The sequence below is a fragment of the Dipodomys spectabilis genome, unplaced genomic scaffold, assembly GCF_019054845.1.
Source record: "Dipodomys spectabilis isolate Male_0828 unplaced genomic scaffold, ASM1905484v1 ptg000141l, whole genome shotgun sequence".
In the NCBI taxonomy this organism is placed as follows: domain Eukaryota; kingdom Metazoa; phylum Chordata; class Mammalia; order Rodentia; family Heteromyidae; genus Dipodomys; species Dipodomys spectabilis.
Genome location: NW_024870818.1, coordinates 1,056,109 through 1,079,319, shown reverse-complemented (window position 1 = coordinate 1,079,319; position 23,211 = coordinate 1,056,109). Strand labels below are relative to the sequence as shown.

General features: G+C 37.2%; 1 protein-coding gene across 4 annotated transcripts in view; it reads left to right on the top strand.

Annotated features, from left to right (window-relative positions):
• The window catches only part of Meis1 (Meis homeobox 1), a 148,083-nt gene extending 125,254 nt beyond the window's left edge, over positions 1-22,829 (top strand). For 2 of the 4 annotated variants that reach the window (XM_042691242.1, XM_042691240.1), the window contains 4 exons: positions 17,223-17,281; positions 18,675-18,764; positions 19,061-19,156; positions 21,280-21,369. In XM_042691242.1, the coding sequence (XP_042547176.1) occupies positions 17,223-17,281; positions 18,675-18,764; positions 19,061-19,119 (208 nt within the window). In that variant the 3' untranslated portion in view covers positions 19,120-19,156; positions 21,280-21,369. Of the gene's footprint in view, positions 1-17,222; positions 17,282-18,674; positions 18,765-19,060; positions 19,157-21,279 lie in introns of all 4 variants that reach the window. The other 2 variants (XM_042691239.1, XM_042691238.1) reach the window with 1 other exon arrangement.
• Positions 22,830-23,211: the final 382 nt, after the last annotated feature.

Here is a 23,211-nt window from a genome sequence, read left to right as displayed (position 1 = left end):
TTGTAATAATAATAATAATAGAATTTAAAAAAAAGTTTGGGTCTGAGTAGGAGACACAAGACAAAAGTGGGGATAACCACATGGTACCATTTTGAAACCAAAGATATGGCCTATTTGAAAGCTAACCACCAGTGGAACTATAGAGTAGATTTCTTCTTACTTTATTATAATAAAAATCACATGAAGTTTATTTGAGAGCATGCATTCCTGTGAGGGCATCAATCTTGTTGTTATTTCCTCCTAGAAATAATAATTTTTAAAAATCATCATTGGTGTTTTAAAATTTTGCCTTCACTTCATTGAGCCCAACTTAAGAAAAAAATAAATGGATGTCTTTCTTCTTGGATTTCGTAAAACTTGTTAACACACATGTACATTTTTGTGTGAACTGTGAGTCATTGTTGAAGCGGTTTCATAAATGCTGAAGGGCAGGTTGGGTGTAGATCAGTCATAATTATTGGCAGCAACATAATGTATTGAAGCACACAATATGTAAGTCAAAATATAAATTCATGTCTAGTTGTTAGCTTGTCATAGGAACCCTGGCTGAACTGAGCTCCCACTGAAAAATGAGACATGAAGTTGGTGTGTGGTAATGACTTTCTTTCCTTCATGGAGCCCATTTTAACACCTTTTCATTGACATAAGCGATTAATGGTACCTACCTCAGCTAAGGTTAAAGGTAGATGGGGATTGAGGAAGATGGGGAAAAGGAAGAATTTCAATGTAAAACAAGACAGATTTGATTAAGAGAAAGTTTGGAGTAAAAAAAGTAATTGCGATGACTCAGATTTGGTGTACTCATCAGAAAACAAAACAAAACAAAAACACAGAAAAAAGAAATCTTAAATGACCAGCATTGCACAGGTGGTCCACACCTGTAATCCTACCTACTCAGGAGGCTGAGATCTGAGGATCACGGTTCAAAGCCATCCCCAGCAGGAAAGTCCAAGAGACCCTTATCTCCCATTAACCACTAGAACACCAGAAATGGCACTGTGGCTCAAGTGGTTGAGCGCTAGCCTTGAGCTGAAGAGCTCAGGAACAGCGCCCAGGCCCAGAGTTCAAGCCCCACAACTGACAAAAAAAAAGGCCAGCATTATTTATGGCACTTGGGCCTTGGGATGGAATGAGAAATGGGAAATTTATTAGATGAGACAATGTAGGCTAAGTCTATGACAAAAAGTTTTTTGAGGATTGAGGGCAAGTATGCAAACAATCTGGTAAAAACATTTTTATATCAATTATTTAGTTTATATGAGATAGCTGCGTATCTAAAAAAGATTTTCATAAGAAACTTGACTATATATTTCAACCTAATATCCGGTAGTAGACAGATTTAAAGCATAATCATTTTTAAAAAATAGCCCACACCATAAATTCATGTATTCTTACTACTTTGTTCCCTAATTATAAGTATATTCAAAAATAGTAAACAGTAGCATTTGTGAGTTTTTCTCTTTGTTTTTTTATTAATATGTTGGTTATCACAAATACTTATTGTGATTTATTGCAGAGAAAACAATATTAATATGCTGACTATTTGTTTTATACAAGTACAATTATTTTAAATTTGGGGACTAGATAATTATTTACATGTTTCAATATTTAATACACATAGTTAATACTTGGTTCTTTTTTTTCCTCTTCTGAATAGCTTACATTGGTTTTTTTTTTTTAGTATTAAAATTTGAGTGTTGAATAGTCAAGTACAAACTTTCTATTTATCTATTGGTATATTTCATACAAGTACTGCAGATCTGGGGGTTTCTGTGATGAAAACTTTCGCCTTATGATCATGTAATACATACTGGATACCACAGAATCCCCCTCAGTGGAGAGCTGGTCTAGGATACATTGAATATATTTTACAGTTCCTTTTTTTTTTTTTTTAAACTACTTTTTATCCAAATCCTTTCCAGGTATTCAATAATTATTGTTTTATTCTCTGAGAAGATGATATAGTTTTGAAGTGAAAAGTACATGTGATATATATAGTATATGTATAGACAGAAAAGTCACCTTCCATCCATAGGATGTATATGCTTCCAGATAGCACCTACCATCTGGTATGACATTGTTCAGAACGATTATGTCTACAGATCTCAGACTGGGGCACATTCCAGATCTTTCTTTCTTCATTTATTGCCTTTAAAACTATGAAGCATTCAGCCATCACTTCCCATTTATTACCAGTGAGGAAAAAGCATGTTGTCCTTAGAGATTTATGCCACTGGCAGGTAAAAATGTGAACTTATTCTTTAAAAATTATTCGGATCTCCTTTATTAAACAGATGCAACAGTTAAAGGTCAAGTTTCCTTCTGAGTTATGGTAATAATGTAGCAAATACTTTTATAAGTAATCAAAGATTCTATAAATAAAGGTACTTGTTTAGATGTAAATGTTAAAGCATTCACAAATTATCCTTTCAACTTCTGAGATCTAAAAATCAATAGGGGTCAGGGGGTTTCATGGAATTGTTCTGCTTTTTCTTCCAACATAATTTAATAATGCATTTTACAGATGTTGTTTAAACATTAGGCACAGATTGTTTTGTCAATAAAGCTAAGCAGAGGCATGACACAAAAGCAAGGGAAACAGATGTAAAAAAAAAAGAACCAAACAAATATACCAGTGAACACAGCAAAATCACTGGGTCACCTATTTGCTATTTAACTAAAGAGCAAAAGTGCTGTGGTGACTTTCCTTGCCTAGAAACCACCTAGGGACACAACAACTTCACACACAAAAAGTAATTTTATTAAGCAGGTGCTTTAGTTTTCTCTCTGGAGAATTTAACTGTGACTTACATTTAAAGTAGACTTGCTAATTGATCAAGAGTAAGAGGTAGAGTATTTTTTTAAAGGAGGGGAAAATATACACACTCTAACTCCTATGAATATGTTGTTCTTTAAGGCTCAGTTAATTGCTGTGCTTCTCACCTGGAGTGTCAATTCTAATAATATTACCTTTACAGACACTTGCTCAGAGTTTAGATTATAGCAATCAGTAATACTCACTAGATAAAATACTGTCTAGTTGCTCATAAGAAAATATTGAAATCAGTCAAAAAATGTTTAGCTTGCATATTGCCTGAGACAGGGCTGGCTAGACGCCAGGCAGGTAGGGTATTATTAGGAAAGCTGAGCAAATAGCTTGCAGGGAAAAGAGCTCCGAGTTTAGAAACCTTCAGGTATTGTCAGGTCAGAGAATTTTAGGAGTTCAGCAGAGAGGCCACTTTTGTTTGCAGATTTAAAATTTTCTAGCAAACCATCATCTTTGAAAATGACTCTACAGACCAACTGATACACTCTCTTGGAAAGGTTACACCCCAAGTTTCCTTAGAGCTTTTCCCCACTGTGTAACATCACATCTTAGTACTGTTGAAGATGGAAACCCCTTAAAAAGTGGGGCTGTTGACTCCATGTGTTGCATGGAAGCCCTCATCCCTTGTAGCCGCCTTGAGCCTCGTTGAGAATAGAAATGGGAAGGTCTGAGATGTGGTACTATGGTAAATTCAAAGCTCCAATAGTTTTATGGAACTTTTTTTTTCCTTCGAGCTTGTATTCAAAGGCAGCTTTAGAGATTTTTCAGGAAGATAAGACAAGAACACCAGGCCCAAAATTAAGAAATACATCTGAGGTTGTTTTAGGACCTTCTAGCTGTAGACTTCAAGTGAGACCCAGAGTTGAATGAGTCCTAAGACTGATAAATCCATCGTGAAGGAAAGGTTTCTGAATACCTGTGATTCCTTCCTTTCAGACAATTAAATCAGTGACCTGATGGTTGACTTTGAATGTGGTGTGTGAGTTAGTAAGGTTTGTTCCAAGTCTTAATTAAGCTAGATTTGTTGTTTTCACTGTCTGGGCACATGTATCTGTTTAGAGAAATGGAAAGAGTTCTGCATGTGTCATGCAACCACATAGAGCAAACTTGACTCCCCAGGCATTGGGAGCACTTAAGAAGAGAGGGTAGCCCTCTGTACAGTATGTTCTCAAGTAAAATAAAATAAAATTTAAAAAAAAAAAAAGAAGAGAGGGTAGGATGCAGATGACAAGGTAGAGGAACTCCACTCTACAGGTGGCAAAGAAGCCATTCCCCTGTAAGCTTCATGACAATGTAATCTTTACACAGGGCAAGAGTGAGGGAGTAAGGCGAGGGAATGAACATTGGGTTCCAAACATCTGTCCTCCCCATTACTGACCAGTAAAAAGTGTGTCCTTGTACAAGTCCCTTTATCTCCAGGGATAGCAGCACCTTCTAGTTTAACATGGACAGTCAGACTAATTAGCCAGTATCTTCCAGCCTCTTAGAGCTCTGATGTTCTAGATGATGTGACAATTTCCTTTGGAAAATGGTATTTAAGTAGTTGTACAAAGGGATTTCAATTCTACGTGTCAGTACAATGCGTCTTGATCAATGCCACCCCTCTCTCCCCCATTTCTCCGAAGTTCCCCAATCCTCTCAAGTTTCCTAGTTTCATTTTCACTGATCCACATTGAGTTAAGACTGCATTCTCCGGCCCTTACTTTCTCATTGTGTGTGGAGATTTCCTTGATGAAAGTAGTAAGGCAAAGTTTCTGAAACTGACCTGATTTCTCTACCTCTACTCCAGAGGTAGAGAAAATACATCACTTTGATATAGAGACAAACAAGGAAATTAATTAAAAACTTGTTTCTTTTCTTCACCTTAAATAAGCAAATCAAACAGTGTAAAATAAAAACAAGATGAAATTAAACATTATCGGAAGACATGAAAAACATGTGCGCTGTCATTTTTGGATTCATAATAAAGATAAATCAGTTGTTTTTAGCAATGCACAAGAAGTCTGTGAAGGGCCTGACAGATAATAGGCTTGAAATTTCTGAAGTTATTGTACAGCAAAATTTGTTTTATCCTCAGGCATTCAATCTTTTCCTCTAGTAATTTTGTACATGACAAACTTTTTAGTGGATGCATTAATAATCTATAAGTAATGGGTTGTCAGGTGTCAGTTAGATAAGATTAAAAGACTGTTTAAGCATTATCCATTTGCTTCTTTGTATGAGTTTTATAGGTCAGGAGAAATAACTTTTTGAATTGTCGTTGTATTGAGTGTTTCTTTCTTTCTTTTGTTTTTTTCTTTTCTCTTTCATTTGGCACCACTCCAAGTATACCTGGGAGAATCATATTCCATTCCATAAATCCTGCATATAGGAGCAGACTTGAAACTCATACTGTGTGAATCAAGGGGACAAATGTCCCAGCTGTCTCCTGTAAATGCGTTTGGGTTTTTAAATGTTACTCTTTGTCTTGCAAGGGGAAATAGACTCAGTTACAAGGGGCATTGAAGCTTTAGCTGTGAGTAGTTTCTTAGCAAGTCTGGTTTAGGTCTATTCTTGTCAAATCTGTCTTAAGTGTGTTTACATATAGTTTGCCTTTCTGGTATTTTTTGCTTGCACAGACCTGATCTCCACCTATTTTGTGTCAACAGTTGCTGAGGCTGGTGTTGGGTGATTAACCATTAAACATTGAGCAGTGCCCAGAGAGACCCTCTCTCTCCTCTCACTTACATCATCCTCTTGCTTCAGGCTGTACCCTCAAAAAACAAACAGCATATTTGAGTGGTTAAAAAGTCAGCCTGAAATATTAAAAAAAAACGAGGCAAATGTTGCATCCTTGTTAAATAAAACAGCTTTCTTAAAAATGGAGTGAATCCAAGAGCTCAGGGGAAGGAAGTGTTTTCTGAAGGTGAATATTATCTCAGATCCGGTCTACATGGCTCTGTGGAACTTTGTGTAGAGACTTAGGGTTATCTTCTGCTTTATTGTTAATTTTAAGGGGAAAGGAGACATCGATAAATAGGAGAAATATATCAGAAGACATTAAAGGCGTTGGTATAGAAGGCTGTGCTATTCAATGGCCTTGTAATCAGTAATGATTTTCCTCTGTTTTATTTTCATATCTGCAAAACTTTTGGTCTGGTCCATTAGTAGGGAAAAATAATTCTATCATATATCTCACACCTGAACAATAACAAATAAGCAAAACAACTTAATGTATTCTGACATCTTTGAGAGGTCTCTTTCCTTCTTTATCCTTGTGACTAACAAGATTAGATCCTGTCACCAAAGAAGGGAAAAATATTTCCTTTCTCAAACATGTTGACTCTTTCACAGCCATGGAGCTTTGTGATCTTGGGTCCTAACTAAGGCCAAAGATGAACTTCCTGACATTGGTTAGATATGGCTTCACAATGTAACTTTTATTTAATTTGTCCTTAAAGAGCAGTATATTGCCTAGGGACAAAAATTAAACACATTCTGTCATTAAGTTAAATATATTTAAGTTTTCAGTATTTTTACTTCACGATGCTGAATCAAATGAAAAGCAGTAGTTTTGAAGACTGTAGTCTGGTTTAAAGGTTTCGTTGGCCTATATCACTAGAGCATCTGTGGTGGTTGACTTTATTTGATCTCTACTTTAGGTCAGAGTTCATATGTACTTGGAAAGGGCAGAGGGTATGAGATGTTGAGAAAGCTAATGGAAAGAATTTTACATGTCCAAAAGATATAAGATCTCAGCCCTCACGGCTGGTCACCTGGCAGAAGAATTTACAGAAGGGAAGGTACATAGGTTATGGCAGGGATTCCCTTTGTCAGGGCCAAGGAGGAGATGAGGATGGGCAACCAGAAGGAACATATCAGATTCATTCTGAGTCAATGGAATGTTAAAAGAATAAGAGCATATTGAGAATTAAATTTTGTCATTATATTATTTCTTTTGAAATTGCAAGTAACAAGGGAATATGCGATTTTTTTTTTGAAATGGATTGAAATTTTAGAGACCTTGTGCTGCAGAACTACAGAGTACTAATCATAGGTGGGAATTTATGCATCCTTTGACAGATGAGGCCCTGCGTACCATGTTACTCTGCTAGCTGCTAATTAGAGGCAGGGACAAGACTGGTTCCTAGCTGAGCACTTCCTCCTTTCTACCATCATATGTTTACATTTAGATAGATTTATAAAGATATAGTCAAAAACTATACAATTGAACCACTTAGAGTGCATAACTCATTGAGTGTGTTTATGTCCACAGAGTTTTGCAACCATTGTCAGTCAAGCATACAACTTTTTTTTATTATCATAAAGAGAAATCCTGTGCCCATTAGCTATTAGCTCCCTTTCCTATTCCCCTATTCTTCTCTTTGCCCTCAATCATGGACCTGCTTTCTGTCTCTAAATTTGTCTATTCTTGCCATTTCACAAAAATATAATCATATAGTATGTGGACATTTGTGACTAGCTTCTTTTTATTTAACATAATGATTTCAAGGGTAATCCATACTGTAACATGGATTGCTGGTTCTTCATCCCTTTTCGGGATTGAGAAATGCTTCACTGTATGTGTTTAACATATTTGGTGATTCATTCATCAATGAGATCTCAAGTTGTTTCTACTTTTGTTGCTGCAATGGACAAGCCTTTTTACTATTATATATTTGTGAGAATCACAAATATTATATATATAAAACAATATCTAACAATGTCCTAATAAACTCCTGTCTTAGATTTTACAATTTGCAAAACACTTCTCATGAATATTAAGTCGTTGGTCATGGATATTCACTATCGAAATACTTGCTGTGATCTCAGAGCTAGTAAGAGGCAGCCTTGGCTCTCAGCTCCCAAGCTCTTCTCAGTATGTACTGCTAACTCTCCCTGCCAATGGCAATCGTTTTGACAAAGGTGAGTGAAATTCAGTCAGACTGAAAACAGCAACCCATCAATGAAATGCAAATTCTCTAAAGGTTCTCCAAAGTGACTTTGATGCCATAATCACTTTCCAAAGTTTTGACAGCTCCCAAGAGGGAATCATTTTGTTAGTCCTCTCTTCCTTATTTCAGAGATTTTTCCACAATCCTAATTGAGAGATAATTGCTTTTTAGAATATGTGGTATATGGGTAAACAGACTACATACATACTATTATAAATTACATTGTGTCTAGATCAAGTTTTACTAGATGAGAGAGAAGTTACAGTAAACATTTTGAGGAATAGACACAGATACCCATTCAAGTCCAGTTGTTTTCATTGGGCCATTTGATAGCTTAAATTTGGCCAGGCGAAACTAGATGGCAAGCTAAACTTGAAAAAAGAAAAATCTTTTCTTAGCATGAGTGGAGACTCTAGAAGGGACTGGGGTGTGTGTGGTTGGTGAAGACTTGGGGAGCTAAGACAATTAAAGAAAAGAAAATAGAGAAAGCAAAGAGCTTAGAAGTGCTCTAAGATGGGGCTGGGATTCTGTAACATTTTCCATAGCTGGGACTGATTATTATTCTATTGGTCAGGACAAACTTCCTTTAAGTGAATGTATATTTAATGATTAGAATAAGCATCCATCCCAATTTCCTGGGACACTCATGGTTTTTGTCAATTGCCCTGCATCCTTATTAATAGTGTTCTTTCACTGTGAAAACTGTTCCAGCTTAGATGATAATTTCCCTACTCATCCTATTTAGAGATTGGCAGAAAACCAGGATTTGCTTTAAGTAAGTATATTTATTCAGTAATGCATAAATGATATTTAGCTCAATGTGATTTTATTGACTTTTGGTGAATATGGGGGAAAATTGCAATTTAAGTGAAAAAAATGGCTCATGTATGAAACCAATGGGAGACACATTTATTCTTTTTGATATTATAGCTATTTTAGCATTTTCATTATGAAGTTTTGGTACATTACCCTATTGCTTATACATTGTGTTAAATCAGTTTAAATGCATGCATTTAAATGCTAATTGTTTATATTTGTGAGGTTAGACACACTCCTATTTGGCAAATTATCATATTTAAGTAAATATTTCATAAACACCAATCCGCTAACCTATACTCAACGTCAATGGGTATTTAAGCTAACTTTAACTTCTGTACTTTTGTTTGTTTGTTTGCTAAGCCTAGTAAGATATCTATACCATTTGTTCCACTAACTTTGGAGCCCAAGTGTCCGTGGCGTAGACGGTAGCAAGTACTAGCAAATAAAATAGAGACATGACTCAGATTCCCACTAGTACCTGGAATTCAGGTCACCACAAAGGAAGCCCTTTAGGGAACCCTAAAATTTTAGAATACAAAAACTCATTATAACATTCCTTTACAAGAAGAATTTTCTGTAATGTATACCCAATGATGAATTATATCAAAATTATTTCAGTGTCTCAAGTTCACAATAATACATGGATTTTGTTATGAAGTCAGGTCCTGGGAGCCGTCCCTGAGCTTCTTTGTGCTCAAGGTTAGTGCTTTATCACTAGGGTCACAGCACTGCTTCTGGCTTTTTATGAGTATTTTATTAGAGATAACAGTCTCCTGGACTTTTCTGCCCAGGCTGGCTTCGAACCCCGATCCTCAGATCTCAGCTTCCTAAGTAGTTAGGATTACAGGCATGACTCACTGGTGCCTGGCTGGAAACTTCACATATATAATTAACTTCCTCAATTGTGCTAGAAAACTTCAGCTCTTTCTAGAGTAACTGAGCAAATACCCTCAGCATTGCTAAAGAGAGGAAGCCTTCTCAGATCTCTGACTGATAGGCTTCCTGTGATATGAGCAAACAGCAATATGGTATTGTGTTTCTAGATTGGGTGGAGAGTAGAGTTTACGCTCCTTTGTTCCCACCTGTCTGCACACCTCCCGTGGCCATTCTCCACCTTCCCCAACCCCAGACACACACATGACGTAGTATTGCAGTTTTAGAATTGCCAGATCCTGGAGGAGGTTAAGAAACTAGGAAGAGGTGCCAAAACCATGATTTCATAAGGGTTGACTTGAGATTGAGTCAGCTTTCTTGAGCGTCTTAAAATCATGTTTTATGAAATTTTATTTTATAAAAAAAAGGACGTTTGAATGTCTTGGATCCTGAATACCACCAGTTATAGATCTTTAAGTCTAATAAGCAAATGCCAGCATAAGACGTTTGCAATTAGTGTTTTTCTTTGTTGTTGTTTGTCTAAAAGAACAGAGTTACTTGAGAGATATCTAGAATTGTTTCCTTGAGGATTTGTTTATAAAATCTACCGTAAAGAGTCCTGACTTTAAAACAATGTCCATATAGTTTGATTTAAATTGCCACGATACAAAAAGTGCTAAGTATTTCTGGGATAAATCAACAAAATTCTGGAATTCAGTGACTTTCAATGTGAATTTTATATTTCAAATTTTCTCAAGAAACTTAATTTTTAAAATGAAAAATATTTTAGGAATTACCTAACATGATTATACACCATTATGTGTAACATGTACATGTCCTTTTCATTATTTTGTTAGTCATGGGGCTTGAACTCCAGGCCATTTCAAGGCTAAGGCTCTACCACTTTGAGCCACGGAGCCACTTCAGTTTTTCTGATACTATTTGGAAATAAGAGTTTCCTGCCGAGCCACTTCAGTTTTTCTGATACTATTTGGAAATAAGTATTTCCTGCCCAGGCTGGCTTCGAACTCTGATCTTCAAATCTCAGCTTCCTGAGTTCCTATGATTACAGACATGAGCCACTAGCACTTGGCACATGGTTTTTTATTTTTAACTAATGGAGAATAGTACATGCAGAGTGTATTGGTACTTAAATTATACTTAAGAATGCAAGGTGTTAATTGTATTTAAATATGTATGCAGGTATTTATAACTATATTTAAATGCTGATCAAACATGACTATAATGAATATTTTAATAGATGGTGTAAGTGTAGAAGGCATTTCTACTGATATAGCTTCCTGATTAGTGAAATATTTCCATAATAGCTGATCATTTTATCTATTTGGGTATATGAGAGTGCTAGAAAGTTGTATTTCTCCATACTTAAATATGTGCACCACCATACTGCTGACTATTCTCTATGCCTCATTGGCAAAAAGGATTAGATGGATGATGGAGAAACACATCCTTGTTTGGAAACAAAACCAGTTTGATTTTATGTGGTTTACTGACTTCTATAACATGCCAAAGTTACTAACTGTGAACTCCCTTAATCATCAGTGAGTAAGTAGAATGGTAAACACTGAGGAACAAAATTGAGTAAAGATAAAATGCAAAGTGAGCAAGAGATTTTTCTTTGCTTTTATCAGTATTACAGAGAATTACACCAGGAGAGAAAGAGATGTGGGAAATGTTGACTTTAGAATTGGGGAGCTGTATCTTGTGTTTTGGCTTTTAGCAAATGCCCAGAGTGAACTCCTCCTGGTTCTCAAGAAGGAAAAACTGAATTTAGCAACCCAGCTTGTTGGAAGAGAACAGGGCAAGAAGCAGAGCATAAACTGAAGGCTAAAGGTCAGTGTCAGAAAGCTGTTTTACTAGATATTGTTCAGAAAATCACTGAGCTATCCAAAGATTAGTGCAAAAGGAGATTAGTAGAATTAGCAGAATAGGAAAAAAAATTAAGTCTAATGATAAAACCTAGGGAGTAAAATAGAAGGAATAAAGCACAACTTCCAGTTAAAAAATGTATGTGTGTATGTATGTGTTTATTGTGAAGGTAATGTATAGAGGGATATAGTTCCATAAGCCAGATAATGAGTACATTTCTTTTTCAACAGTGTCATCTCTTCCGCCTCTCTCTCACAGGTTTTCCCTCCCAGCCCCTCTCCCCCACAAGTTATATCGTTCATTTTCAACATAGTGTCTGTTGAGTATCACTGCTGTGTGTGCTCACCTTTGTCTCACTATTTCTGTGCTCCCCCACACCCTCCCCCAAACAGATAAACTTACATCCAAGACAAAAGGCACAGAAATATATTTTTTAAGTGACAAAGAAGAAACAAAAGCAAAGTTTTTTTAAAAGATGTAATTGAGACCCGTGTTTTTTTCCTTCTTGTCTGATTCCTGTAAAAAATATATAAGAAAATTAAATAGATAAAAAATAAAATTCAATTTTTAGATGATCCCAGGTCTTAGATTTGGTGATATTTTGTTCTTCTAATGTTCCCTTTCTCCTTCTAAGAACTAGATTTTATATAAGGAACTCGGTTAAAAAGAATATATTTCAATCTATATGAAAGTGGAATAAAGCCATAAACTAACCAATTATCTAACTTTCTTTTGTAAACTTCCTGTTTTGAGACAAGAAAAATTCTTAAGCCATGACTATATAGAAAAAGAAATATAAAGGCCCTTTCCCTAATTTAGTTGTCTATTACCTACAAGACTCCAGTTCTTTAAAAATACTTCATAAATGAAGATAATGATTCCAAAGCAAAATAGAATTTTAGAAATATATACCTTGATGTTAAGAATGCAATATAGAAAGGCAAACAGACATTTTCTAACCTTTAAAGTGTACTTAACTCAAAGGTTTGCTTTCTCTAAAATGCCAGTTTACACCAAATTTGAATTACAGTCTATTATAGAAAGGTGTGCAACCATCTGTATATAAGAAGCAAAACTCACATTGTCGTGTTTATGATGTTCTACATCAGCTTTTCAGCAATGTTGCATTTGGATATCCATAATAAATTTCTCAGTTTTCTCTTGCATCTTACACTAATGAACTTCTTAAAAAGATTTTATCAATGGGGAAAAATTCTAAGGTTGTGGTTTCTGAATACATACACACATGTACTAACAAAAATCAGCCTTTTAGAACAATAGCATTTCAAGAAGGAAATATGTTCATTTAAGTTTGCATCAAACCTAAAGTTATTTTGGGGGGGGGGTAGTGTTTAGAAAATTCCTTATAACTCAGACTCTTCCACAATGAAGAGTAAAGCATTCTGTCACAAAAGCAGGGAAGATGAGACACAGGTCAGAGGGCATTGTAGAAACAAACAGCTGGACCAGTTTATTTAAACAGATCGAGGGATGGGGGAACTGACCTCCATTTGACTTATAGTGGGAGGAGCAAGAATTCCATTTTATTACTTTGCCTAGAAGGAAAATGTGTTTGTATCTGAATTCACCCCTGAAGCCATCTAAACACATGGCTCTGCTGTATGAAGCCTAATTCCAAAAAGAGATATTTGAAGTAGAGTGAGATGGTTAGAAATACATTAGGAAAAGTCAAATGTTGAGATGGTGTTACAATAAAAAAAAAAAGGTTGGCTTGTTTTAGAAAATAAAATACCTTGTTGTTTAGTCATTTTCAGATAAAGATGTCTACCACTACCTCAGGTAATAATATAGGAATTGTAATTCAATAGTATTCTCAGAGCTTTCAGTGTTTTATATGTAGTGAAAATATTTTATTACACTGAATTTTTTAAAAGCATCAAAAATAGCATCTGTGTAGAGTTATCAGTGTAATCAAACAGTTTAGATAATGTGCATTTCTGTTTTAACTTCGTTTTATAAAGGATTCCTACCTTGATATCCACATAAGCTATGGGTTTCTTAAACTTGTGGTAGCCATTAAAAATAAATAGTTTTTGCTACCCAAAGAGAAGCAAATAGCATTAAGAACATGTGGGTACTTAGCTGAGAGGCTGTGGTAAGGCTTCTGCCCTCTACGTGGAGGATCAGAGGAGGCATGTAAAAAGTGTGATTAGTGTTGTCCCATGCAAACTTTTAGAGGAAACGGAGCAGAGAATAGCCCAGTAGTAAGTAGTAAGTCATACCAGAAGGGCTTAACTTCTGGGATGTTTAAACCTGGGGAAAAGAAACCAGAAGCCTAGAGGGCATGATGAGTATATTTAAATATTTAGAAGGGGGCTGGGTTCCAGCTATAATCCTAGCTAGTCAGGATGCTGAGATTTGAGGAAGCCAAACTCCCCTTCCCACCCCTACCCCCGAAAGTCCTTGAGGCTCTTATCTCCAATTAACCATCAGAAAACCAGAAATGGACCTGTGGCTCAAATGGTGGAGTTCTAGTTTTGAGCAGAAATGTTGAGGGACAGCTCCCAAGTCCTGAGTTCAAACCTCAGGACTGGTGCATGTGCACATGCATGCGTGGGTATGTGTGTGCACGCGTGTGCACACACACACCCACACACAAACATATGGAAGGTTATCCTAAGGAACTGAGATTAGAATTGTGTAATTACCTCAAGGAGTTGTACTGTGGAAAGATTGGAGATGAATTAGGGCAGGGCTTTCTAACAGCTTTCCTTGTCCCAAGATGGAGTGGAAGGCTAGTGAAATGCCATCAGGAGAACAGCCCAGCAGAAGCAGTAGGTTGATGGGATAGTGTAGAGAGAATACTCACATCAGTGACCAACTTAGATGTTGTTACAGATCTTTCCAAAACTTTTCTATAATTTTTCTGTAAGTACATGGGTGGTATAGTCCTGGACCCAAACCTGAATCAGTTGCTTACTATGAGTTGGTCCATGGAAGTCTGCAAGTAGGAGGGTAAAGGAAGCAAAATGAAATATCTATACATTGATTCAATGAATCTTTTTTAAAAAGCTTTGTCTCTGTCTATATACAAAAGCAGTGTAAGTCATCAAAATTCCCAATCTGGAAGATGTTCACAGTCATGCCTTTTCCTTGTTGCTCCCGGTGATAACGGGCTCAAAACTAGCTAGTATTTTGATAGCAGTTTAGTCCAGAATGTTCTAGATGGGTAGCATAGCAGTGTTCATGCTCTGCTCCTGGCATTAGAAAGGAGCGTCCTCATTACTGTTTGTCAGCCATGTGTCAATTATTAATGCCTCTTTGGTAACATGTGATCTCAAGTCACTTAATTTCTCTGAGTCTTGGCTTTTCACCTGTTAAAAATGATTCTTCTTAACTCTAGGTAAGTAGTATGAATGATATTTTAAAATATTATTGTGCTTTAAAAGAGAGATAACAGTCCTCTCTTGTAAGAGCAGTATATGAACATTACCACATTTAAAGAGCTGAGGGGTTTGCTTTCTTACCTATGTTAGTTGCTATGAAAATTACTTTTGGGTTATGCAGGATATTAATATTAAGTAATTTTCTAATTGGTCATGCAGTACAGGCAGCTAATGAAAAAGCAGATTTTTTTTCATTTTAATTGGTTATTTCACATGGTGTTACTGCTACACCTGTGCTTATAATGAGAATGGAGAATTAATCTAACCTTCTGCTCACATGATTCCAATTTTCATGGTTTATACAAGATAATGATAACCTGATTTGCAGCACAATTTGTTGTAGATCTGTGTTTTAAATATTTTTATGAGCAGTTCAGGGACTTATATCAGAACTAATACATACTAATACATGCCAAAAAGAGTTAGCACCAATAGTACATCTTTTAGTTAGATTCTAGCCTCATCATTTATTTTAATTACTTCTCAGATAATGAAAGGACATAAGAAAAGCTGGTGCTGGGCTGGGAAGGTGGCTCAGTGGTAGAGTGCTTGCCTTGCATGCCAGAGGCCCTGGGTTTGATTCCTCAGCACCACATAAGAAAAAAGCCGGAAGTGGCGCTGTGGCTCAAGTGGTAGAGCGCTAGCCTTGAGCTGAAGAGCTGAGGGACAGCGCCCAGGCCCAGGGTTCAGGCCCCATGACCGGACAAAAAAAAAGAAAAGCTGGTGCTGGTGGCACCTGGCTACTCAAGAGGCTAAGATCTGAGGATCATGGTTCAGAGCCAGCCCAGGAAGGGAAGTCTGTGAGACTCTTATCTTCAATTAACCACAAGAAAACTGGAAGTGGCACTGTGGCTCAATGTGGTAGAGTGCTAGCCTTGAGCAAAAACAGCTCAGGGACAGTGCTCAGGTCCCAAGTTCAAGCCCCACAACTGACAAAAAATACATAAGAAAATGCAGGATATTGGATATTGAGAATCTTTAAAATGTCACAAAGCACTGTTCTTTTCTTTCTTTCATTTTTCACTTTTCTGTGTGTGTGTGTGTGTGTGTGTGTGTGTGTGTGTGTGTGTGTGTGTGTGTGTGTGTGTGTGTGTGTGTTTGTGTGTGTTGGTCCTGGGGCCTGAACTTAGGGTATAAGTGATATTCCTGAGATTTTTGTTCATAGCTGGCTAGTACTCAACCACTTGAGCCACATCTCCACTTCTGGCTTTTGGGTTTTCTTTGACTGGAGGAGGTAAGAGTCTCTGGAACTTTACTGCTGGGGCTGGTTTCAAACTTCAGTCCTCAGATCTCAGCCTCTTGAAATCTCTCGGATTACATATGTGAACCATGGACACCCAGTGGAAGCTGCCCTTGTGTGTTCAATCATTTATTTTTAGGAAACTTTCCTCAAAGTGGGCAGCCATATAGACTTGAATTCATACTGGACTGTTGATCCTTTAATTATTAACAGTGCATTGTTAAACTTTTTATTCTAGTTTCTAGACTCCTATTCAGTTTTGAATACACCAAATTTGAATTGGGAACTAAAAGCAATTTACTATTTCAAAATCTAATATGTCCCTATATTTGATATGTAATTCTTATTAACAATACAAATGGATCCTAAGAGTTAGAATCTCTTGAGCATGGCTTTGGAGAGCCATATGTTAATATCCCAGTGACCTCATTATTTTTGGAAGGGGCTACAAAAATAATGATACCAAAAAAAATCTTATTAAGAACTTAAGTGTCTTAATAAGATGTTTATAAATTTTCAGTAGTAGCTGGACGAAACCAAGAGTGTAAGTTCATTTACTACATAGCTGTGACCTTGCCTTGACCTCACACTTTGCATAAAAAGAAAAAAAAAGCCACCTGAAGAAATCTCTACAAGGAGTACATTTCTCTGAAGTCCTCAGCAGTGTGAGTTTTAGTGGTGATAAACTCCAGACATTCTCTTACTTGATGGTGTGCTGCCATCCCTGTTCATTATCTTAATAGTGGGCATTAAAATAGAATTAGGTTTGTAAAAGGTAGGGGAGGTTTGGTTAAAGAATGGGGGGGGGCTGGAAGAATTCAGAGAGCTTGAGATTGAAATGTCACTAATTTGGAGAGGTAACAGATGCACTCATGAGCATCTCAGTTCCTCTACCAAATCGCCCCCCCACCACCCTTTGCAATTGAAAAGAGTGGTGGCTAGCATTGTTTCCTGAAAACTCTGCTAATTCCCCCATGAAAAGATGAAATGGAAGTGTCCAACTGTGGTAAAACAGGCAAACATAAATCAACTCAGAAACCCCAAGCCTTGCATTCAAAGGTCACAGAGGTTATAGGTTTTGCAGTATGTGAAACAGGGCAGAGAAAGAAGGCAGTTCTATTCTGCCAGGATCTACCTTTTCCTCACTATGATTCATCTTTGTCTCTTCCTCCAGCTTTTGTGTTTCTTTTAAAAGGAATGAATAATGATTTGCTTTAATTTCTTGGTTACAGGTTTATTAATGCCCGGAGAAGAATAGTGCAGCCCATGATAGACCAGTCCAATCGAGCAGGCAAGTCCCCTATAGTGACTGTATTCAAGTCACGCAAGCGAAAACCATCCTCAAGCCATTCACTGGGAGGTCTGCTACCTGGTAAATAAACTGGGAGTGAGTACTAGGAGCGCCTGGCAATGAAAATTAAACCAGTTTCGTTTCATAACAACACTAATCAATTTAACATCATTACAAAACGTTTGGCAAAAGTAGGGGAGGAAAAAAGCCAATGGAGAAAAGTAACTCATAAATCATATACTCAGGTACAATATTCTTTGTACACATTCAATATATTAATGTTATTTTTTTCCCTGAGTTTGCCTTCCCAGCTCTTTCTGCTACTATGACCACTCCCTGGTGCATGGCTTGGTGTGGAATTGCTGTAAACTTTATTACCTGTCAAAAGGGCAAAGGGGTCAGGATCGCTTGTGGGACTCAGTAAAGTTCAAAGACATTCAATGAGGTAGAGCTTTTGTGTGCTTTAATAACCCAAGGCAGCTTACTTCTGAAGCAGCTTTTCATGTACAGTTAAAACATGAGATTCAGGTAGTCGTATAAATACGCAATTCTTATTTCTCATGCCTTCTTTTCTTAGTATGAACTTTTAAATTTAAAGATTAAATTTAAAGATTAAAACTAGATTTAAGTTTAGTTTTAAAATCCTGAACTTTACAATTTGTTTTTATATTATAATATGCCAGGAAGGACAAGAAGAATATTTACTAGGGGAGTTATGGGTCTAAACTTATGAAATATTTCATCTCTTAAGAGAGAGCACTGTTGAAAGCTATGTTAACATCAACATGAAGTCAATATGCATTGGGTCACATTCCTGTAACTTTTTGCTTTCCATACCCCGAGGGACCCCCAGACTACAAAAAGTGAATAGATGTCTGTATCTTAGCTATTCTTTGACTGTAACATTTGTGTGTGCGTGTGTGTGCGTGCACATGTGTGTGCGCGTGTGCATGCATGGGCCCTGGGGCTTTAACTCGGCCTGGGCTCTGTCTTTGAGGGCTTTTTTTCCCCCTCAAGAATAATGTTCTACCACTTGAGCCACAGATTCACTTACGGCTTTTTGCTGATTAATTGGTAATAAGAGGAAAGTCTCAAGGACTTTCCTGCCCAGGCTGGCTTTGAACCATGATCCTCAGATCTCAGGTTTTTGAGTAGCAAGGATTACAGGTATGAGCCACCAGTGCCCAGCTTTGAACATAACATCTTAAAAGTCAAGTCACTGAGGCATATAAAACTCGTCTGAGAAGAATTAACTTGGAATGATTTTTAAAAAAGATATTGGTGTAGTATGTTCTCTCTGTCTTTCTCTGGTGTATTCTCTTAGTCTATCTCTGGCTATTTTCTTTCTCAATTGGAGTCTATCATTAAGAAGCTGTGTTCTGTACTTCTATAGTCAGTCAAGGCACCCCTTATAACCCTGATGGACAGCCAATGGGAGGTTTTGTAATGGACGGCCAGCAACACATGGGAATCAGAGCACCAGGTAAGACTTTGTTTTGCATTAGTTTCTCAAGTTTAACTCCAAGAGCGTTTAACTCCCCCTGCGTCCCCAGGACAGGTAAATCCACCTCACCCTTGCTGTGTCTCAAGCTGCCTGTCTTGCCTTGCCTGCCATCTATGCATCTAAGTTACTGCAATGGGGAAGCCAGGATCTTTATGCGCTGAAGATCTCACTGTTTCTCAACCCTCTAGAACCTGGTTTTTTAAAGGGTCTTTTGGCACTATCTGTTGACTTTGCTCATTTTCTGGCCTCTTCTTGGATTTTTATCTCCCTTCTAGGACCTATGAGTGGAATGGGCATGAATATGGGCATGGAGGGGCAGTGGCACTACATGTAACCTTCATCTAGTTAACCAATCGCAAAGCCAGGGGGAAGTAAGTACAAATGGGGTCTTTGTTTTCACTTTGTCCTAGGAATATTTTTCCTCTTGCATTTTCTCATATTCTCCTTGCCCATAGCTTCATGCTTGTTCATTCCTTTCCATGAAAACTCCTCTTTCTGGCTTCCTTCATTTTTCTCCTTTGGTTTTGATCAGGCTTTTAAGCTTCTAAATACGGTGTATGATGTACATTTATCCTGTGTGTTGCTATTGTACAGTACTGACCACATGACAAAACAAGAAACAGTCAGGCGGTGGGGGGAGTGGGTTGTCATAGCAACAGACTGATTTGCAAAATGTAAGCAGTCTGCAGCAGTGCAAGGAGAGGAAAGAGCATGTCCCCAAAGTGTCATAAATCTGTCTAACCGCAGTTGATGCATGAGTTACGTTGCTACACTAACCTGCAAGACACCGAAAAGCCAAACAGAGACTTCTTTTAGGTAAAATAAACACAAGCTTTACTTAGGGGTAAGTAAAGGCATATTTTTGAGCTTCAGTCAACTAAACTTTGATTTTTTTTTCTTAGTTTATTCCTTTGTCTGTCCATCATAATGGGATTACGTGTGGCAATGGAAAAAGGGAGAATACAAAATAGAGGTGTGCACAGCAGGCTGCAGGGCTTAGCCCAGGCTAATTGACTATATCCAAATTAAGTATGCCATCACTTGCAGTGTGACAAATGGATTTGACTTATTCAGTATACAAAAATAGAGATCATTAATGCAATCTTCAGTGGCAGGCCTAGTGAAGTGGGCCCAGGAAAACCGTCCCAGATTCTCACTCTTGCGTTTTCTTTTCTAAAAAGATACGCTTAGCAGTTCGAGTTCAAACAAGTAAAACTGTTTTGAACACCAGAGCTCTTGTTCACTTCCTAAATTACCCCTAATAACATTGCTCCTGCTTTGTTTTTGAAATTAAAAGGGGTGATTTCAGAGTCTTGGTTGTGTCTCTACTTATATTAACACACTATTTAAAATCACTGTGGAGGCCAAGGGTAATAATTCGTATAGGTTGGTCTTCTCTGGGTGAGAGTCAAATATAAGTTTAACAATTAGCTCTGAAAACATTCCATTGAGCTGGGGAATGCAACAGTCTTATTACCTCATCATGGAATTCTCTAGCTTAGTTAATTTAAATATTGTTTCTTAGTTTCTGGGTCAATTAAATTTAAATGATGTATTTTATGCTTCGTGACCAATTAAATTAATAGGTTATTACAAAAAATATTATCATCTTTTTTGATTAAAGAGCTGTGGGTACAGTATATTTTATAAGCAATTTTCATTAGTTCAAAAATGTTCCTTTAGGCTAGATTAAGCAGCCATTCATTGCTAGAGCCTGGAGACCTTATTCGAAGGTGTTCATCGTATTCACAGTGCACTATTACTTAGAACTAAAGCCAATTGAACCTACTTAGCAATAGCGTTATGCCTTTCACCCTTGATGATTATGGAGCTTATAGCTCTCAGAAACAATACACCTGTCAGTTTCCATCAACTATAGCAATCCATGCAGAAGACAAGAGGCCCCCTCAAAGCAGGAGGGGTATTGTTTTAGGTCCAATTTTTCTTATTGTTCTCAGAATCATTGTAAGGTGGACAGAGTTTTGTGAAGGTTTTCTCTCCCCACCCTCCCTCCCAGCTCTAAGAAACCATGTGGAAGGAATTTATTGATAACTCTTTTTAGTTTTTTTTTTTTTTTTTAACTTTTACAAGTGTAGGAGATTTCCCAAGTAATCATCCTTTGTGAGCCTGTCTAGTTGAGCTTTGTGTGAGATAGATGTTTGGTGACCAGAGCAGTATATTCTTGAGAGAGAATATTTTTTGGAGGAGAGGGGCAGACAAAGTAATTCTTTACACCAGATCTCTAATAACAGTTTTATCTCTGGAAATAACTAAGATCATGATAGGAGGACCCTGACAATGGTGGCAAAAATGTGAGTTTTCAGCATGATGTTTCTCCTTTCACTTTCTTCTACACAAACCAAAAGAATACTTTACAAAGCCATGTTCCCCGAATCTCAATGTCCCCTGGCTTTCCTAGGATTGCCATAGCTACACCACACGATTGCTTTTTCATAATCTTTTCTTTTTGTTTCTTTCTTTTGAATTTCTACAGGGCTGCAAAGTATGCCAGGGGAGTATATAGCCCGGGGTGGTCCAATGGGTGTGAGTATGGGACAGCCAAGTTATACCCAACCCCAGATGCCCCCCCATCCTGCTCAGCTGCGTCATGCGCCCCCCATGCATACGTACATTCCTGGACACCCTCACCACCCAACAGTGATGATGCATGGAGGACCGCCCCACCCTGGAATGCCAATGTCAGCATCAAGCCCCACGGTTCTTAATACAGGAGACCCAACAATGAGTGGACAAGTCATGGACATTCATGCTCAGTAGCTTAAGGGAATATGCATTGTCTGCAATGGTGACTGATTTCAAATCATGTTTTTTTCTGCAATGACTGTGGAGTTCCTTTCTTGGCATCTACTTTGGACCAAGGAGCATCCCTAATTCTTCATAGGGACTCTTAAAAAAAAGCAGGAAATACCAACGGAAGTCAATTTGGGGGACATGCGAAATAACTATATAAGACATTAAAAGAACAAAGAGTGAAATATTGTAAATGCTATTATACTGTTATCCATATTACGTTGTTTCTTATAGATTTTTTAAAAAAAAATGTGAAATTTTTCCACACTATGTGTGTTGTTTCCATAGCTCTTCACTTCCTCCAGAAGCCTCCTTACATTAAAAAGCCTTACAGTTATCCTGCAAGGGACAGGAAGGTCTGATTTGCAGGATTTTTAGAGCATTAAAATAACTATCAGGCGGAAGAATCTGTCTTCCTGCCTAGGATTTCAGCCATGCGCACGCTCTCTTTCTCTCTCTCTCTCTCTTTCTCTCTTTCTCTTTCTCTCTCTTTTCCTCTCTCTCCCTCTCTCTAGCCTGGGGCTTGAATTTGCATGTCTAATTCATTTACTCACCATATTTGAATTGGCCTGAACAGATGTAAATCGGGAAGGATGGGAAAAACTGCAGTCATCAACAATGATTAATCAGCTGTTGCAGGCAGTGTTTAAGGAGACTGGTAGGAGGAGGCATGGAAACCAAAAGGCCGTGTGTTTAGAAGCCTAATTGTCACATCAACCATCATTGTCCTCATGCAACAACAACCACCACCTTATACATCACTTCCTGTTTTATGCAGCTCAAAAACATAGACTGAAGATTTATTTTTAATATGTTGACTTTATTTCTGAGCAAAGCATCGGTCATGTGTGTATTTTTCCATAGTCCCACCTTGGAGCATTTATGTAGACATTGTAAATAAATTTTGTGCAAAAAGGACTGGAAAAAATGAACTGTATTATTGCAATTTTTTTTGTAAAAGTAGCAGTTTGGTATGAGTTGGCATGCATACAAGATTTACTAAGTGGGATAAGCTAATTATACTTTTTGTTGTCGATAAACAAATGCTTGTTGATAGCCTTTTTCTATCAAGAAACCAAGGAGCTAATTATTAATAACAATCATTGCACACTGAGTCTTAGTGTTTCTGACGGGAAACAGTTTGGATTGTATAATAACTCCAAGCCCAGTTGTAGTTGTTTGAGTGCAGTAATGAAATCTGAATCTAAAATAAAAACAAGATTATTTTTGTCATGCTGACTCCACTGCTTGAAAAATTTGTTTACTGCCCCCCCAAATTTCTAATGACTAATGCAGTAAATACAGCAATTAATTTTAGCTCCCCAAGCCATTTATGTATTTGAAAATTTTAACCACAAAGTAAATTATTTACTAATGACCACTGATTTCTTTAAGCTGACTTAATGAACCCCTAATATCAGCAAATTTGAGGCCTACAGGCACTAAACTGACTGTAGACTCAGATCACATCCAACAAAATTATTCATGTTACATCAGTGAAATTATTCTTGTACATAATGGTGAGCATGAAGCACAGAGTTCCATCTTTTACTAAAGATGTTACCTAGGATGAGCAGTATATGTTTATTAGGAAATTAAGTGAAATTGAAGAGAC